This window comes from Adiantum capillus-veneris, chromosome 20 (genome assembly GCF_014529385.1).
Source record: "Adiantum capillus-veneris isolate H3 chromosome 20, ASM1452938v2, whole genome shotgun sequence".
Lineage (NCBI taxonomy): Eukaryota > Viridiplantae > Streptophyta > Polypodiopsida > Polypodiales > Pteridaceae > Adiantum > Adiantum capillus-veneris.
The window spans coordinates 146,156,556-146,174,263 of record NC_140950.1 but is presented as its reverse complement, the minus strand read 5'-3'; the positions used below and the strand labels follow the sequence as shown (position 1 = coordinate 146,174,263).

The window sequence follows — 17,708 nt, the reverse complement described above, 5'->3', positions numbered from 1 at the left end:
CACCATTCGATTCTACACTTGAGGTAGTGCATGTGTGTACATTCCATTTACGGAATCAAAATCAAATACCACATTGACAACGATGTGGGGGGCCCTTGAGAGGGTTGGTTGGGACCCTATCGGGTGTCATTCTCCTCTTTTCTCCCTTTGCACATCTCTACATCTCTCTCTCGTTCTCTCTGTGCAAAAAGGAACCATCAAGCAAGCTAAAGCATTCACTAACACAAGGAAAAGAAGTAAAAGATTTGTGGAAGTGTAAAACCTAGATCTTCACCATATTCAATTCCGCTGCACCTGACACCCCATAAACAATTTGAGTGAGAGAGAGAGAGAGAGAGAGAGAGAGAGAGAGAGAGAGAGAGAGCTAGCTAGCTATGGAGAAGCTTTGCACTCCTAAACGCCTGGGTGGCCTTAACATCTTGGATTTGCGCAGGCATGTTCTTGCTCGGAAAGCTATGTTGTTGCCTACACTTGCGCAACAAATTCAGCCTTGGACTCTTATGTTTGCACACCTTGGTCAGCATGTTGTTACTTCTTCTTTTGGCCATTGGCAACCATCTATCTGGGAAGTGGTTTTTGGCAAGATGGAAGGGTACATTCCTGGATGTCCTCTTGCTTCCACTTTGGTGTCTGCCTGGAAAGAGGTTACGTGTTAGGTGCAGCGGAATGAATGTTGTATTTTCTCAAGATTAGTGATCTTTATTGCTCAAGGTTCCTTTTAGTTCTTAGGGAAAGAGAGAGCTTTCCGTCTTATGGAGAGTGCTATGATCACGAACAAAGTGAGTGAATATTGTGCGTGCAAGTGAATGAGACTGAGAGAAGGAGAGAGAAGAGATACGACACCCGAGAGGTTGTAAAACCCTCCTCCGAAGGTCCCACTCTCGTCGGCGAGAGTGGTCTAACTTTGATTGCGCAAAGGTGTACAATGCGTATGCAATGGACTGATGCAATGGGACTATGCCGATGACGATGACGACTTGATGGCTGAAATCTGGGATCTTCTAATCGCTGAATTCCGGGACTGTTTCGGTGGCTGAAAATGACTGTTTTGGCTGCGTTTTCTTGGTTGAAAATGGGGGGAACATCTGCAACCGTCTAGGGGCTGATCTGCTACTGCGTCATAGACTGAAAACTGCGAGAATCCAACTGCTGAATTCTGCGTTTTTGCTACTGCTGAGCTGGCGTTTTTGACAGGGCTGAAAAAACGCTGAATCTGCAATGATGCTGGCGTTTTTGTCAAGGGCTGAAAAAGTTGGCTGGGATGTATCTGCTGATGTTGGAAACGCCAGGCAAGAGGACTTGTAGGCGATGGCTGGCTGGGAGGAAAACGCCAAAGGGAAGTAGTGGATGGTGAGGGTCTACTGCTGAGGGGGGTACTGCTGAGAAGTTGCCTGTTGAGCGGGAAGCTCCTGCTGCCTCTTCTACCAGAAAGTGTTAACTTGGGTTTGCTTATATATTAACTTAGCAAATTGCCCTACCTACTTTTGTTGGAAAGTCACTTAAAAATAATAAGTGAAAATAACCAAAAAATAGGAAAATAGGCTAAATGCATTGGAAAGATCCCCTAACTGATGCTAATGGATTCTGATGGGAATTCCGATGATCATGCTGTGTGCAACCGGAGGATATGCATCTATGCTCAGTGACCGGGCATGCACGGTCTACGAATAGACTCACAAAAGTGCCAGATCACTGCTAATCTAGACTTGACTTGACTGACGGGAACCTTGCTATGGTGTAGCTTGTCCACGGACACATAGGGTTGGGATGTGTCACCTGACATTACGATTCATCTTTCATGGAATCCTCGGTAGGAAGGTGATTCGGTTCGTTTGGAGAGTCTCGATTGGAGCCGAGCATTTTCTCTTGCTTTGGTCGACCGCTCCCCTCGCCAGGCTTACTTTCTCTCTGGCCGTGGTATTCGTGTGGTTGAGGATGTAGTCGATGAGGCTGGTTATACTTTTGAGTTTTCTTTCGCCGCTCGCCGTTTTGGATTGGGCATGCATTACCGTCAGTTTTGGAGAGAACTTCAAAGTATGTTGCTTGACTTTTTGCCAGTTTCACCTTTACCTGATGGTGATGGCATGTCTAATTGGGATCTTCAGGAGACGCCTTTTCGAGATATTTTTGCGGGTTGAATTTATGCTCTTCTTCTACCACAATCATGGCTTGCTGATCATTGCAATGCCCTTTGGCACATGCACAAATTTGATCTCTGGTGGAGCAAGCTGCTCTCTGCCTTGTGGAAAAGCCATTTGCCATTGAAGGAGCTACTGTTTCTTTGGTGCTGTTTGCTTGGAGTGCTTCCTGTTGGCACCTTCCTTAGGGCCTGTCATATTCGCCCCTCCTCTTGCATCCGTTGCTCCACTGCAAAAGAGAATATTTGCCACTTGCTGTGGGATTGCTGCATTACTTAGAGACTGATTTCGCCATGTATCGGCCTATATGCGGCTCTGCTTTCCTAGGGTTGTTTTTCACAAAAGGTTTTGGGTATTTTGCATTTTCCCGCCGACATTACAGCGTTTTGCGGTCTTCTTTATGTGGGTTAGATACTGGGCTTATTGGGGGCGGTGTGGGGGAGCATATATTAATACCTAGTTCTACACCCACTATCGGGCACTGACGACGTTAGTGGGGATGTCATAGTGTTTAGTCAATGCTATGCATGATGGAGCCGATGGTTATATGGTCTTGTGGGTGACTACCACGAGTCGATACCTTGCACTTTCCTTTAAAGGTGAATCTGGGCTTAAGCGTTACTCTGGATTCATCTACGTACATAATATATATCAATGCATGCTTCATGACAAAGGGAGCCAGATGGCTCCACCCTCTACCTACTACAAGTACAGCGTGAATCTTGAGCCAAGGGGAGACCACATAAATGCATACATCTCTATTGTGAGACTTAGTGCCATTAACCGGCCTTAAAAAAAAAAAGAAGCTTCAGGGAAGTGTATCACAACGCTGAGTATGAACGTAAGACAGCTTGTGATTTTTACACAAGCAATATATCAGCCTGACCTGCAACATGCCTGTGCAAGTCATGCCATGTGAGAAGCTTGTGAGGATCAAGAGCCCAAGACCACGTTGTTGGTTGACAGAATCAAAATTGCAAAAGCATTTAACTCAGTGAGAATCTGTTTAGAAATGGAAGGTTGTGAATATCAATTTTACCTTTTTGAGGGGTCTCAAAGCTTTCATTTGATTCCCTTGCAGAGTTGTTTATTTTAAGTTTAAGCCATACACTTTTTGTGTAGAAAGTAGTTCAAGTAAGATCTACAGGGAATCCGACAAGGACATATTTGGCGTTCAGCTCCTTTTTTTTTCTTCTTTTTGGTGAATCTAGTTGTTATTTCTATTTATCTTGTTTTTATTAGTTATGGTATGTATATCGTGATGCTCCTCTGATCTTCTTTTGAATGCTTCAAATGCTGAATATTTCTACCTTGCTTCCACTAAAGTTATAATTGTTGTATCCATTTACCTCTGAGAGAGATTTACTTACATGCTTCATTTTTTGACCTTTGCAGCTATTGAGGCTGTTTATCAGGAGTCGCAGCTGGGTTTGTAATCGTCAGAAGGTAGTTCAAGGCTATCATGTTGTTAATCCTATGGGTATTTATATGAACTATGTGAAAGTTTGTTCTGTGTTAGATATTTGCATGAACTATGTGAAACTCTAGGCCACTTTATGGGTTAACCAGTCTTATTGGTGTATGTTACTCACTTTGTTGGTTTCCTCCTTCACATTCAGAAAGCCATTCCATGGATGTTCTCAAATAGGAATCATTTGGATGAGTGAGGTCCACGCCTAACTAGTATATTGAAGTTTGCATAAGTCTGACTGGGGATGTGAGGTTTCAGACCTTGAATATTATCCTCAAGGGCATATGACACTTATAACTGTTTATATTTGTATTTTGTGAAGAATTTTCTTTTCTTATCCTCCTCAGTGCATTCTGCTGTTTGCTCACAGGTGTTTCTTTGTCTGATGGGTGCCTCTAATCTTGGTATGAACTTTCATTGAGGGTAGTGCATTTGTAAATTGTCAGGACGTGGGTCCAGCCTTATTGAGTCTTATACATTTTTTGTTGTATTCCAGGCTATGCTTTATATTTTATCCTGACTCCCGTTGCGAAGTGTGGTGGATGGCAGTGTTGGTCTCATGCGTGTGGGTTTTTAGTCATGGGTAAGAAAGCTCAGTTTGACTAGGCTATTTATATGGTTCTCAGTACTCTTTGTCAATAGGATTGCACACTTCTTACATGACAGCTTCACTATTTCTATATATTTCATGTCTGTGCCTTATTATGGGAAATAATTAGGCTCAATTCTCAAGTGTTTCTTTTCATCTGGAATAGAGCTTATGAAAACAAAGAGGGTTTCTTCAAACCATCAAAGACTGTACTTCTATTTTTGATGCTTTTTGCTATGCTAAGAACTGTCTGGCTGATAAGAATTTGTTGGGTTGCGATTTCCCTGGCTTTCATAGGAAAAATCACATTACATTTTTTAATGGTGGCGATGGAATGTGCATTGATTTAGTTCTTTTATATTGATGTGCAGCTATACCACAGATTTTGTTCCTAGCAACTTTCCTTCTCCTCCTTTCATTCTGGTATGTCTTCACATCATTTTGTGACTCTTCAATCTTCACGCGAGGTCATGTGCAAATAAAAAAGCTGCATCTTGGTGTTTTGGTAAATTGGCCGCTAGGGGTGAACTTAATTGTCCTTGACTGCAGAATGTGTCAACTTCAAACATCTGAGGATTATGAATAGAGCATACAATTTTAGGTCGGTCTACTGTGGTTTGTCATTGAGAACCATCAAAGCATTTTTTGTATTTGTGATTCTTGTACCAACCTCTCCCATAGCAGAAGGCAATGCATTATATTAGAAAGATCCGAGGCGTGCATAGCTTATCCATAGATAGAAACCGCAATCCTTTCTTGTGGGCCAGAAATGTTCCAACATACATGACATAAGAAACACAAGGCACCGCTGGGGCCAGCATAAAAGAGGCAAATAAACTGCACGTAGGCCATCATTATGCATTTGACAATCCTGAGACGCACATGTAACGGCCAGATTGACAATTTCCAATAGCTAAGCTTTAAGTGGATTCTTTGCAGCACCCATTCAAGTTTTTGTGTTGCGGACACATTCCAACCGATCAGATATCCCAAATGGCGTACTATGGTCTGAGGGGAAACAATCTCCCCTGGCCATAGAAGCCTATGCCAATGGAATTCCTTCAGAGGCATCAACTTGGATTTACGAAAATTAACATGCAATCTAGTTGCTAAGACAAATAAATGCAGAGCATGCATAATCTGTTGCACATCCTCCTTAACGTTTTTGGGCATGAAAAGAGAGTCATCAGCATATGCCTGGACGATAAAGTGCTTTTCAGAGGGCAGAGCAAGACCATGCAGATGACTCGATGAAGTGAGGGTCTCAAGATGTAACAAGGGGTACGAAGCAATTGCATACAGCAAAGCACTAAGAGGACACCCTTGTCTGACCGAACGCCCTAGATTCCAAGCATCCGTGATAGAACCACCCAACAGACCTATAGAAGTGCTCTGAGCATACAGGAGGAAGACAATCTGCAAAATTTTCTGCCCAAATCCCAGCCTTTGCATTGTTTTTGTGATGTAATCCCATAAAACAGTATCAAAAGCTTTTTCAATATCAACTTGCATAACCAACACATCCTACTGAGTGTATTTCACATATTCTATGCCTATGATGACATTCGCCAAATTGTTAGTGATGTGCCGGCGAGGTATGAAACCATACTGGGTTGATGAAGTCCTTCATGCAGGTAATCTTTAACACGGTTGACTATCATTTTGGCCATCAATTTATAGACTACCGGCATAAGGGTGATAGACCGCCAATGGGAAAATTGATCACAAAAGACATGCTTTGGCAATAACTTGAGCAACCCCTCCTTCCAAGAAAGGGGTACATCCTGCTTCTCCCAAGCCATATTCATCATTACCAATAAAGGTTCCTTAAGGTGTTTCCAACAGGAGAGAAAGAACTCAATAGTAAGCCCGTACCAACCAGGAGATTTCCATCTTCCTAAGTCTCGTAGACTTACATGCAACTTTGCCTCAGTGAACGCAACCTCAAATCTTGTACTTGTACAAAGATAACTGGAGTAACATGTGAAAGAAATAGATGGCGTGCCTGTCTAGCTTCATGGGTAAGAGGGGGCGGTGCTTCAAAAATCTTTCCATAGTGGGCAACCAAAGCCTCTGCCAACTGTGGGGAGGAAGATGTCCACTCGCCAGAGGAAAGCTCAACTCTTTTGATGTCCTGATAGCGACGAGAATGATGTAAGTGCTTGAAAAAGTGTTTGGAAGCACATCCTTTGTCAACAAAAGCATGTTGCCTTGCACATGTTTGCCATTTAGCCAATTTCCGCTCATCGTTATGTCGTATAGTAGTACGGGCTGAAATCAATGCATTAACTTCAGTTTCCGAAAGCATGGAGGAATTAGCCATATGCATCAATCTTTGATAGGTGTCCCTTGGTTGCTGTAAATCACCGCGCAATTGAGACATAATACTTTCCATAATAGCTAACAACACTCTGGATCCGCATAACAAAGCGGAACCATGCAGCATCCATATCTGTGTACATATGGGAGAGCAAAGGCAAGATTATGTCCACAATCATGGCACGGAAAACTTCATGCTTCAGATATGCAGTATCGACATGTAAAAGTCGTTTCCTAGGCAAAGAAGCAACCTCCGTATACGGGCCAAAGTGTTAAAGCCAAACATATAGGAGCATGATCTGAAAGGCATCAAGTGTATTCGACCCTCATATCACGTACAAAAGTATCACACTACTGTGTGTGAAAAAGATGCCAGTGGTCAAGACGAGCTCGATAAGAGGATCGAACATTAAGCTGGAAGGTAAATCTTGAATCCCCATCATGCAAAAGTGGCCATAGATCAAATGCATCACATCAACACACCATATGATCCCATGCCTGGCATTCATATGCAACATGTGTGACTGGCCAGTAGTATTATCGGCAGGAATTGACGCATTATTAAAATCTCCACAAAGAAATGCATCCGAACGCCAAGTGTACATGGAGGTATCTCTCCATAATCTTGCAGGATCATTAGAAGCTGTAAAAGCATAAACCCCTCCTAACTCAAAGACTTCCCCATTAACAATACATTGAACCACCATCCATCTTCCATTTGGGTCATTATAAGCAATAGTTGACTGTAATTCATGCCGAACAAGCATAAGCACTCCCGAGTAATTTTTATTGCCTCCATAGGCAATCTAGTATCCCGCAAAATAAGAAGTCTGACCGGCAAAATGATGCTAACTATGCTCGTGAAGCACTACCACATCCGCTTTACATGTATATTCCAAGGTCGCGTAGCGACACACACACACACACACACACACACACACACACACACACACACACACACACACACGTACACACACATGCGCGCTTCCATACATGCGCACTCTCTCATGGTATCAGAGCATAGGCTCTATGATCTTTCATCAACATTCCATCGACGAGAGATTCTCTCCCGATTAAAGGATTTGTCTACATTTTTAGCATAAGTGGGAAGGCATGACCACTTAGAGCCATTTTGTCAGGACGGACTTATACAACCTCTTCCATTTTGCTACAGAACCTCAACCCCGTCCTCCACTAGCGCTTGCATGTCGCGTTATTTTTATCGTCTAGAAAGTCCCTTCTCCATGCGTGGTTTTGGACCAGCCTAGCATTTTTCTTTGGCTTTGTCTACGATTTGGGAGAGGGGGTCATCGCAAGCACCTAGGGAGTTCTACACTCTGTAGGCATCCAATTCCTAGCTCGTGAGGGTCCCCTCTACTTCTCCAGTTTGGCATCCAATGCCGTGATCTCAAGATCTAATTTTTGGCTTTATTTCACATGTGGTGGTTGTGAACACAGAGATATACCATGCTCGGACCCTTTGCACCTCTCTAGACTTTACTGAGAGCATACGAGCACGTTGAAATTCTCATCACAGCTGTGTTTTCAGCCCCTCACAGTTGCATTTTTGGTTAGACAGCAGCCTAATGGCTTGCGTTTTATGCACAGGAGGATGCTATCTCCTAACAAGACATTATCTGGTGATTCATGCAGTCTATCACTGGCTGCTTCAGCATACACTAGATTCGACTTCCACGATCATCTATGGGCATACGATCTTGCTTGGCGGTTGCATACTCCAAAGGGGGTTGTGACTTGTGGATTGCTGGAACACACGTGCACTTATCAAAGCAGGACACAAGAGTTATGGTTGCAACACCTGCATATGGGATCACGATATTCCTAGAGAAGACACCACCACTTTGGGTGGACAAAGTCTTACCACTTGACCTCGGTAAGACAAATCCCTTGCGTGCAGAGGAGCTTTTACATGGACTTAAGGAGAGGATCTCTGATCTCTTCTCGGACGATTTCATTGCCTCAAGCTAAAGACTGGAGTGTGACTTGGGTGCTTTGGACTGCTTTGGGGAGTTTACGTGCGCGATGCAAGAGATCAAACTTTCTATGACGGCATCCGGAGTTCCCCAAAGATTGGCTTGGATGGTAGTGCAGCTGGTCTTCTACCCTCCTGATTGGTTGGACTTGGACTCATAGTTGATTCCACTAACCCTTTGTAACCCAACAGGCTTTTTTATCGACTTGCAGATTTAGAGCCACACCGAGTTTACGGTTGGGTTGCATTGTTGGCGCAGATCGTGCTTTTGTTGACACGGGAGGATTGGAGGCAGGAGATATAGGCATGGCGGCTTAGACAGATTGGTCTCGCACCCCTCTTCTCAGAGGATCTTGATAGTGCAGACTGCTTAGTCTGACTTTCCCTCTTCGTAGAGGATGAACTCAACACGGGCTGTTTAGTTTGGCTTTCCCTCATCTTGGAGGCTCTACTTACTGACACGACATCTGATGGAACGTGCAGTCTATCAGTGATGGTTGCGGCATACAGTAGTTTCTACACGTAGACTGCTGACTTTGGATTTCCTTGGTATAGATTTGCAGTGTTGTCTGCTCAGTCCGACCTTCCCGGAGGAGTTGTGGATCAGCCGCTTGGCCTTGCTGGATTGCGGCTTTGTTCTCTTGTCTTCAAATGATGACTACCGACACCAGGGATCCTTTTTTGGCTTCTTTCTGGATGGGATTTTTTTGCAGGCCCATTGATACTAGATAGTCCTTTTATGACCGGTGGATCTATCTTAGGAGTAGTTTCCACACTCGTTTCGAGACCTAGAGTAGTTCTCTTCTCTGCAGAGCGGACGACAACAGTTTTCTATAGTGCTTGTGATGGAATGGGGGCCTAGGTGAGGGGCGGCTTCAGTCGGATTGGCCTCTATTCTCTCTTTTGATCAGGCACAATCATGCCACGTGTGATGTCACCCAGTTGTGACAGCTTGGATCTTTGCTTGGTCCATTCTCACTTGATTCTGAGAGACTGTATGGCCCGTATAACGGATTCCTCAAAAGAAAGAATTCACTCTTTTTGGACAGTGTGATCATACAAAATGTGTACTCTTCGTCCATTGATGCTTCCCCAAGCTTTTAGTAGCTGGTGCTTTCTTGCCCTTCACTTGATGTGTGTCACCTGTACGTCAAGATAATGTTACATTCTGACGGAGAAATGGAGGATCAGTATTGCCAAATCAAGGCGAGAAGCAAAGGAGAGAGTGCTGATTCGATGCTTTTATGTTTTAATCTTCGGACATATGAGGAATGAGAACCGGAAATGTTCTGCGTAGCTTTTGTGGCTACTTTTGCTAACCACACCGCTCGCTGCAGTTGGTGCCTTCGCTTAAACATAAAAGAGCTATGTTTATGCGCAAAACAGCACCAGAACAATGCAACTTTCAGTGGGTTCAGAATTTTAGGATTGTGATGCCTCTGATTGTTTATGTGATGTCATGCCACTTGCACGTCACATATGCTTACTTGACCTAGTTTGTGCTCAGGCTGGATCTCTGCCACCAAGCCACTGACAGAGAAGACGAGGAGGAAGAAGAGAATGACTATGTTGTTCTTCCTGCACTTACTTCAAGAGACTTGAGTAAAAGGCGTACAGACAGCAGCTGGAGGTGGTGCCCCCATTGGAGATTTCCCCGCATACGAAGCAGACAAAAATTTGTGATTGGGGTACATTGTTGTATCTTTCCTTGTGGTTGAGTGTTACGCATTGCAAAGACTTCTTGACAGAAAAATTGTGCTGCCTATGAAGTTGTTTTGTGAGCATTTGGGATATTGTAATGCTGATAAAACCTGAAGCTTAAGCAGATATATAAGACATACATTTTGTGTGAGCTGTAGTGTTTCCTTTTCTGTGAATGTTTTTTCTATTTAGGAGATTTGGTGTATGCCACATCCTTTGTGCATGACTGTGGCAAGTTATGGCTTTTTATGTTGGTTCTCAGGTGGTTCTGCTAATATTCCTTTTGACAGCAGCCTTTGCTATCCTCATCTGGATTGGCATGGGGGATGATAATTCGATCAATTCTGCAACCCTTTCTCAGGTATAGTTTCTCTGTCCACTTTTTTTGGGAAGCATATGAAATAAATTTCTTTACCTGAAACCTTTTTTTAGAAGGCCATCCCCATTTAGTTAATGCTGTAGCTGTGGAGCTTTTGTTTCTGAGGCTTTTAGGCGTAAAGACTGTAAAACTCATTCTATTAGGAACAGTGAGCATATGTATTAAGTTTCTTTTCTCGTTCTTACCATGAATTCGTTTCTGCTGATGCTGGTGTGGCAGATCTACTCAGATATTTTTGCCGTAGTATTATTGATTTCTGGGGGAGGCCTTGCTGGATATGGTTAGTTTCATTTGACTCGTTCAAAATGTTCACTCATTATGACACCAGCTCTTTATTTTTTTGACACTAGTTTACGTTGTTGAGGACTCTGATGCCCTCATAGTGCATGATGATGTCCAGGGCTTGTCTTGTATCAGAAAATCAAGAGAGTTCGGTCAGAGAGTGCCTCTCAAGATTTGAGAAAGGTATTTTTGACTTTTTCATGCTGCCCTGGTGGTAGTTTATAGGATTTCCAATGCCATCTGGAAGATTTTTGACTTTAATTTGATTTAGATAGAATCGCTTGTACATTTATCACTCGTGCCTTTCCTTGTTGCTGAGACCCATGTTGCCATGCTATTGGAGCTTGCAAGGATAAGAAGGGTTTTAAGGTCAAGAACAATCATTAGGACATATATCACATAATTTTTCCAAATATAATAATCATCTTTTTTTATATTTTCAGCAAAGTCTTTGTTGTGTAACAAGGTAAATCACGTTAGTTGGATACTTGTTCTTACATCCTCGTATAAAGTTTCATATGTGTTCTATGTTGATTACATAAGCTAGGTCACATGTACAAACATAGGATACCCTTGAGCACCCTATATATAGTGGCTTTTGTATTTTATTTGTTTCCTGTTTTAACCTAGTGTAGAGTCTTTCAAGAGTTTGGTTAGTTATTACATTAATTGACCAGATAGTTTAAATGTCATCGGTCTCTTTTGAGGCTCCAACCTTTCTCTACCCGATGGCTCTAAGCAACTCCTGCAAGACAACGACCCTCTCGGGCTGATTCAGGATATATTCTTGGTACGAGATCTTGCTTCTAATGGGCTGGAAACTTTCTCCTTGGAAGAATTCTGAGATGTAATGGACTGATCTGAACTTGAGATCTTCTTGCTACCATTCTGGCAAGTAACAAATGGCTAAATGGTGGCTGAGTGGTTGCAGATCTAAGATCTGCCTCTCAGCTGCAAATGCAGTTTTTCTTCCTTCTTCCTGGCTTGGTTGGTGACCCCAAACCACCATTGGAAAAGGCTATTGATCTGTAGGTTCTGGAAACCATTTGGTGAGGCCATCTGATGCAAAACGCTTGGCTCCTGGGATGATTGCACCAGCTGCCAAGTCCTGCTCAAAATGAAGTGGAAGGGCTGCCTCTAGTAAAGCCCTTTAGCGACCCCAACAGGCTGGATTCCCCACTGATTGAGAGCAGATTGGGAGGAAGCTGGTAGACCTGAGCTGCTCCTGTATGCTGAAAATGCAAGTTTGATTGTCACGTGCACGTCTAACCAGAGTTAACCGGAACGCGGAACGGGAACGGCGACGGGCCTCCCTGTGGAACGGGGGAACGGGAATGGGCCCGGGACGGGAGGCTAAAAAAACACCCAAATATTGTTTTTTTTAGTGTTATGTGTTTGAATACAAGTAGTACTAGAGTCCTTTGACTGTAATACCCACAAAAAACACGATTCGAAGACCATTCAACCTTATTATGACTTGATTGGGATGTGCGGCGCCGAGAGTACATAGCACATACACAACATTGAGCAAACACAATGCCCATACACAATTGTCAATAACATATGTAATTACAGATTAGAGCTCTCAAATAATTGCAAGAGTAGTAGTTAGAGTCTAGAGATAACACTTTTCGCTTAATTATGGCTAACAAGGCCCGCCAAGGCGCTACAAAAAAACCAAAGGTGACATACCATATTGAGAGTCGAGACTACAAGGGGGGCAAACCAGTGACCACAATACCAAAAGACTGAAGGTGACAAATACCATAAAGATGCTAGTAGCTACAAATGTCAAGGCTCAAAAAGGTAAGGATAAATTATAATGGAAGTCCTAAAGTCGCGACTCGCAACTCTCAAGCCTCAAGACTCAAGAGCCACTAGCCTGAGAGGCCTCCCAATCCGTAGTAGCTAGCTGTAAATCATGTACATCCTCCCATTCCTCATCATCGAGCTCTAGGCCCGGCTCACAATCTCAGCCACGGATGAAGTACCTGGTGTTGGTGGATGTGCATCTCCACCTGCTTGAGGAGCCTCTTGCTCCATCTCCCACTGTGTAAAAGGATCTGTCTGTTTGTCTGTACTCTTGCAAAGCATTTTCAAATTTGCGTTGACAAAGACAAGATCATTAGCCTTCTCCACTCCAAGCCGATTCCTCTTCTTGGAAGCAATGTGGCTAAAGGTACTCCACAATTGCTCCAAGCATGAGGTACTAACTGACTGGCTGAGAATACGGATCGCCAATCTCTGAAGCTCAGGGCCATCATAGCCATAGTCCTCCCACCATAGCACTGAACCTATCTTCCTGTGATCAATCTGAGCATCTGGACTGCCAAATGACCCCCGCATCTCTCTGTACTGTCTCAACTGATCTCTGACAATGCGTCGCCCATCTCTGTCTAGAACCATCTTGTTTAAGATCTCTGTAAATTGGTTCATGACTTCTCTATGTGTCTCTGGCCTTGCACCTTGGAACTCTGGATCCACCATGTACGTTGCCCCGTGTAAAGGAGAAGCATATGAATTCCACCTTGAGGTGCAAAGCACATGGATCTCCTCATATCGCTCTACTTTCGGCTCAAGCTGTGCAAGCTGCTCGATCATGCGGTCCATTGCCTCGTAAATCTTGCCAATGCAAGGATCCATGCCATCTAGAACTCGAAGCAAATGAACCACCGGTTTTACCTGTGCGTCTAGACTCTTGAGCTCCTTCCAGAACTCAAGATCCTCTGCCTTATCCTTGCACAAAATCCGTGCAACTGTCTTTGCATAGGGGGAGGTGGTGAACTCATCACTAATGAAGACCCGTCGGACCGCATTTTGGCATTCAGACAGCCTGCACACAAGAAGAAAGTTGAATGCAAAGTGGGTGTCTGAATACTTTAGAAGCACTTTGCTGCCCGACCTCTTGAGGTACTCACTCCGAACTAAGTTGTGATTGTTGATGAAAGTAACAATCTTCACTGCATCAGCTATGAGTGGAGCGATCCAGTCTAGCTTGCCGATGTCTTTTAGAAGGTTGTTCAAGCAGTGTGCCATGCAAAAGCACACTGTCACATGCGGATAGTGACCCTCTATAGTATCTGCTGCTGCCCTATTTGATGCCTCCCCATCTGTGACAAAGGCCACCACATGTTGCTCACCACTCGATTCTATGGCCGTTGTCTACTCTGCAGAGAGGACATCGGCGAACTTGCCACTCTCGGTGGCATCATGAGAGTGCACAAAGTGCATCTCTCCACTCGAGTATGCGACAAGACCATGGATAGATCTCTTCCTTGTATCGCTCCACCCGTCGGCAATGAGGGAAACGCCTTGTTTTGCCCAAAGACCCTGAATGTTGAGTGTTGCTTTCTCCACGATAGCCTTCTCTTGATCGAGCAAAGTGGTTCAGAGAGCCTCTCAAGATGGCGGCACATAGCCGGTGCCATACTCTCCTATCCGTTGCACCATGACTTTCCAATACTCTGACCTATTTCGATCAAACGTAGAAGAGGTTAGTATCAAAAAGGCGGAAATGACGATAACGGAAGAAATGAGAGAGAAGATTGATAAATCATAAAACATACCTCGGCGCGACAAATGGGATATGGTCGTGATAGAAGAATCGGGCCATGGCCGCATCCACCTCTTCCTTCTTCTTTGGGTCCCAAGAGGTGGCAAGGGTCCTTTGGCGATGAATCGGACCCGATGAAGATTCACCGGCACCTAAATCGGGTAGAGAGGAAGAAGGGAAAATGAGAGTCTTTGGGTCGATACCTTTGCGTGCGGGCTTGGCTTTATGGTTGAATTGCCGATCCTTTTCCTCGAGCTCCTTCCTCTTCTCGATGGTTACGTTGGTGCAAAATCTCACCTCATGTCCCGGCACTCGAAGAAAGTGTGCCTGCACTTTGTCATGCCCCCCTTTCCGCATGTAAGAGCATAGCTTGCATGCCCATGCTCGAGAACCTCCCGCCGCTGACAAGGTACCCTCCAAGGTCATTTCATCCCACCACGACCATTCCTTCGCCTTTTGAGTGTTGCCCGCATGAACTGAGGGGGTTGTACGAGAAGAAGAGGCCATGGGGTGATGGATGATGAAGACAAAAGAGAGTCGCGATAGAGAGCGTGAGCCTTGAAGCCTTGAAAGTTGAGAGCAAGAGAGAGCTTGAGCCTTGAGAGCCTTGAACTTTGAAGGCTTGAAGGCTTGAGGCTTGAGCGCTTGAGAGCAAGAGAGAGCTTGAGAGCCTTGAAGGCTTGAAGGCTTGAAGGCTTGAGACTCGAGAGATCGTAGCGCCGAGGGGAGGTTGAAGGCTTGAAGCTTGAGAGCAAGAGAGAGAGAGAGAGCCTTGAGAAGTTGAGAACTTGAGACTCGAGAGCAAGAGACTTGAGTGAGCTTGAGAGGAAAGGGTGAGGGGGTATATAGGAGTGCTCACTGGTTAAGCCTCATGGGGCGTTTATAAAAAACTAGCCATTTCTGACTTTCTGTCCGTTGCAGGCCGTTCCGGTCCGTTCCGATTGAACGTTCCGCTTTCAGGCAGGCAGTTAGAACGGCTGTTGTTCCGGGGAGTTCTAGTTTTCTCCAGCCGGCCGGAACGCTGTTCCGGCGTTCCAGGCATGTTATATTCCGTTCCCGGTAACTCTGCATCCAACCCTATGTGCATGTGGACAAGCTGTTCCTACTTCTAGGGTTTAGGACGCCTAGGAAGTGTTCCTTGTGAGCCTGTACACAGGCCGTGCATGTCCACGCACTTAAGCTAACTGCATACCCTCTGATTGCATACCTAGCATGAGCATTTTTATCACCACGTGACGTGGGGCTGTTGGGGAGACTGCTTGGCCCACCTTTTGGTAGCTATAAAGGGAGGCCCTTGGGCGCTAGGAAGAGGCAGAAGACAGATAGAGCACAACTTCAAGCGTTTTCAGCCGCAATCACCAGCGTTTCAGCAGCCAGAACCAGCATTTTCAGCCTTGGCGTTTTGGCCAGCAGATCAGCCCTTAGCCTTGCCGTACCGCACTATTTGGTAGCAAAATCTCGCCGCAGACATTCCTGTCGTAGCAGATCAATAGCGTTTTCAGTTTTCAGCCCAGATCAGCCGATGTTTTCTGTTTTCAGCCCTAAGCAGTCAGCGTTTTGGAGTCCTCAGCCTTGCAAGCCTTGGCGATAACAGATCAGCCCTTGCCTTGCAGCAATAGCAGATCCACAACAATAGATCTTAGCGTTTTCAGGTTTCAGCCATTGACGTCGTCGTCATCGTCGACATCATCGTCGTCGTCGACATCGTCATCATCATCGTCGACATCATTGTCGTCGTCGTCAAGTACCACAACATCTAGAAGCATTGTACCAGACCTTTGACAATCTAAAGCAAATACCTGTCTACTAGCAATACAGAGGGGGACCCTTGGAGGGGAGTTTGGGACCCCATCTAGTGTCGTCTCTTCTCTCTCTCTCTCTCTCTCTCTCTCTCTCTCTCTCTCTCTCTCGCACTCTCTTGCACTCTCACTCAGTTTGCATTCCACTCTCTTGTTTTGGTCATTGCACATTCTCTCTCTAAGCAAGGAAGGCTCTCCCTTCCTCAAAAGTAAAAGGAACCTTGACTACCCACTGAGCACTCATCTTGAGCTTACACCATCATTCACTTCTGTTGCACATGACATTGGTATCAGATCTCTTTGGCAGTGTTTGGTATCATCACTCAAGGAAAAAACCACAAGAATTTTTTTTGCTTGTTGTGGTCGCACGTAACTCAAGACCACTTGGGCGTGTCGATCCCTAATCTGTGTTTTTGAAAAGTGGCAGGTAACCCAAGAAAGAAGGGATTGTCTAGCCTCCCCTCGTTCCTCTTTTCCACTCATTGAGAGGGGACCTTGCACTTAGCGGCAAGCCAATCAACGTGAGGTGGGAAAAAGAAACCTTGGTGTGAGCTCAAGGTAGCCAAGGATGCACCCGTAGGAAGGAGTTGAGCTTGGGTAAGAGAAAAGCCTTCTTAAACGCAAATTGTAAGCCAAGAACCTCACTACCCTCAAGAACCCAAGAACCCCAAATACCCAAGAACTCAGTGCATGGTCATCACTCGAAGCAGAATGGATACTTTGCATGAAGGTGATGAGAGTGGACTTGGGAAGACCAAGTTTCTACAACAAGAGGATTGTTCCACGATCCTCCCTCATCCCCATCTACGCCACGGATTCCACCAAACCCTATGGAGGCTTTGGTCCAGTCGATGATGGACATGATGCTACAACAAGAGGCACAACGCACCGCCATGGACCACAAATCGTGTAGAAAGGACAGCTATGGAACTTGAGCGTGAGCTAGCACGCAAAGCTCAACACATAGCGACCGAAGCGGCTATGGAGTTAGAACAAGAGGTGCAGAGGGATCAACGCATGCAAGAGTTGGTCCTATAGGTACTCTCTACGAAAGGCGAGTCACTCAAGGAGTCTGGCGAGCCATCATGTAGCACAGGTAGAGACGAAGATTCCAACCATCTAGTCATTGAGAAGTTGACGTTTAGTAAGTTTGATGGTAAGATGGACCCATCTGTGATTCATTCTTGGTTGCATCAATTTAATGTTTACTTTGCAACTAACAAGAAAACAACTAACAATAAAGTTTTGACGGTTGCCATGTATCCAGCAGGAGATGCCATTAATTGGTATCAAGCTTGGCAGGAGTCACAGCTGGCTGAGCACCTTGAGCATGGCGAGGAAGGCGTACCCCTCTCTGAAACCGGTCCGCGGGGCGGTAGGCGTTGGCTTTCACCCAAAATTCTTTACTTTAGACACACACAGAGAGAACGTGCAAAGGAAACCTGTGACGGGAATTAACACTTGAATACACACACGGCTCGGAA

General features: G+C 44.9%; 1 protein-coding gene across 1 annotated transcript in view; it reads left to right on the top strand.

The window, feature by feature from the left end:
• The window catches only part of CAND3 (tobamovirus multiplication protein), a 90,140-nt gene that overhangs the window by 33,566 nt on the left and 38,866 nt on the right, over window positions 1-17,708 (top strand). The window contains exons 2-9 of the mRNA XM_086492955.1: window positions 3,534-3,584; window positions 3,980-4,013; window positions 4,106-4,192; window positions 4,570-4,621; window positions 10,018-10,198; window positions 10,474-10,572; window positions 10,810-10,870; window positions 10,991-11,055. Of these exons, the coding sequence (XP_086349081.1) occupies window positions 3,534-3,584; window positions 3,980-4,013; window positions 4,106-4,192; window positions 4,570-4,621; window positions 10,018-10,198; window positions 10,474-10,572; window positions 10,810-10,870; window positions 10,991-11,055 (630 nt within the window). The remainder of the gene's footprint in view (window positions 1-3,533; window positions 3,585-3,979; window positions 4,014-4,105; window positions 4,193-4,569; window positions 4,622-10,017; window positions 10,199-10,473; window positions 10,573-10,809; window positions 10,871-10,990; window positions 11,056-17,708) is intronic.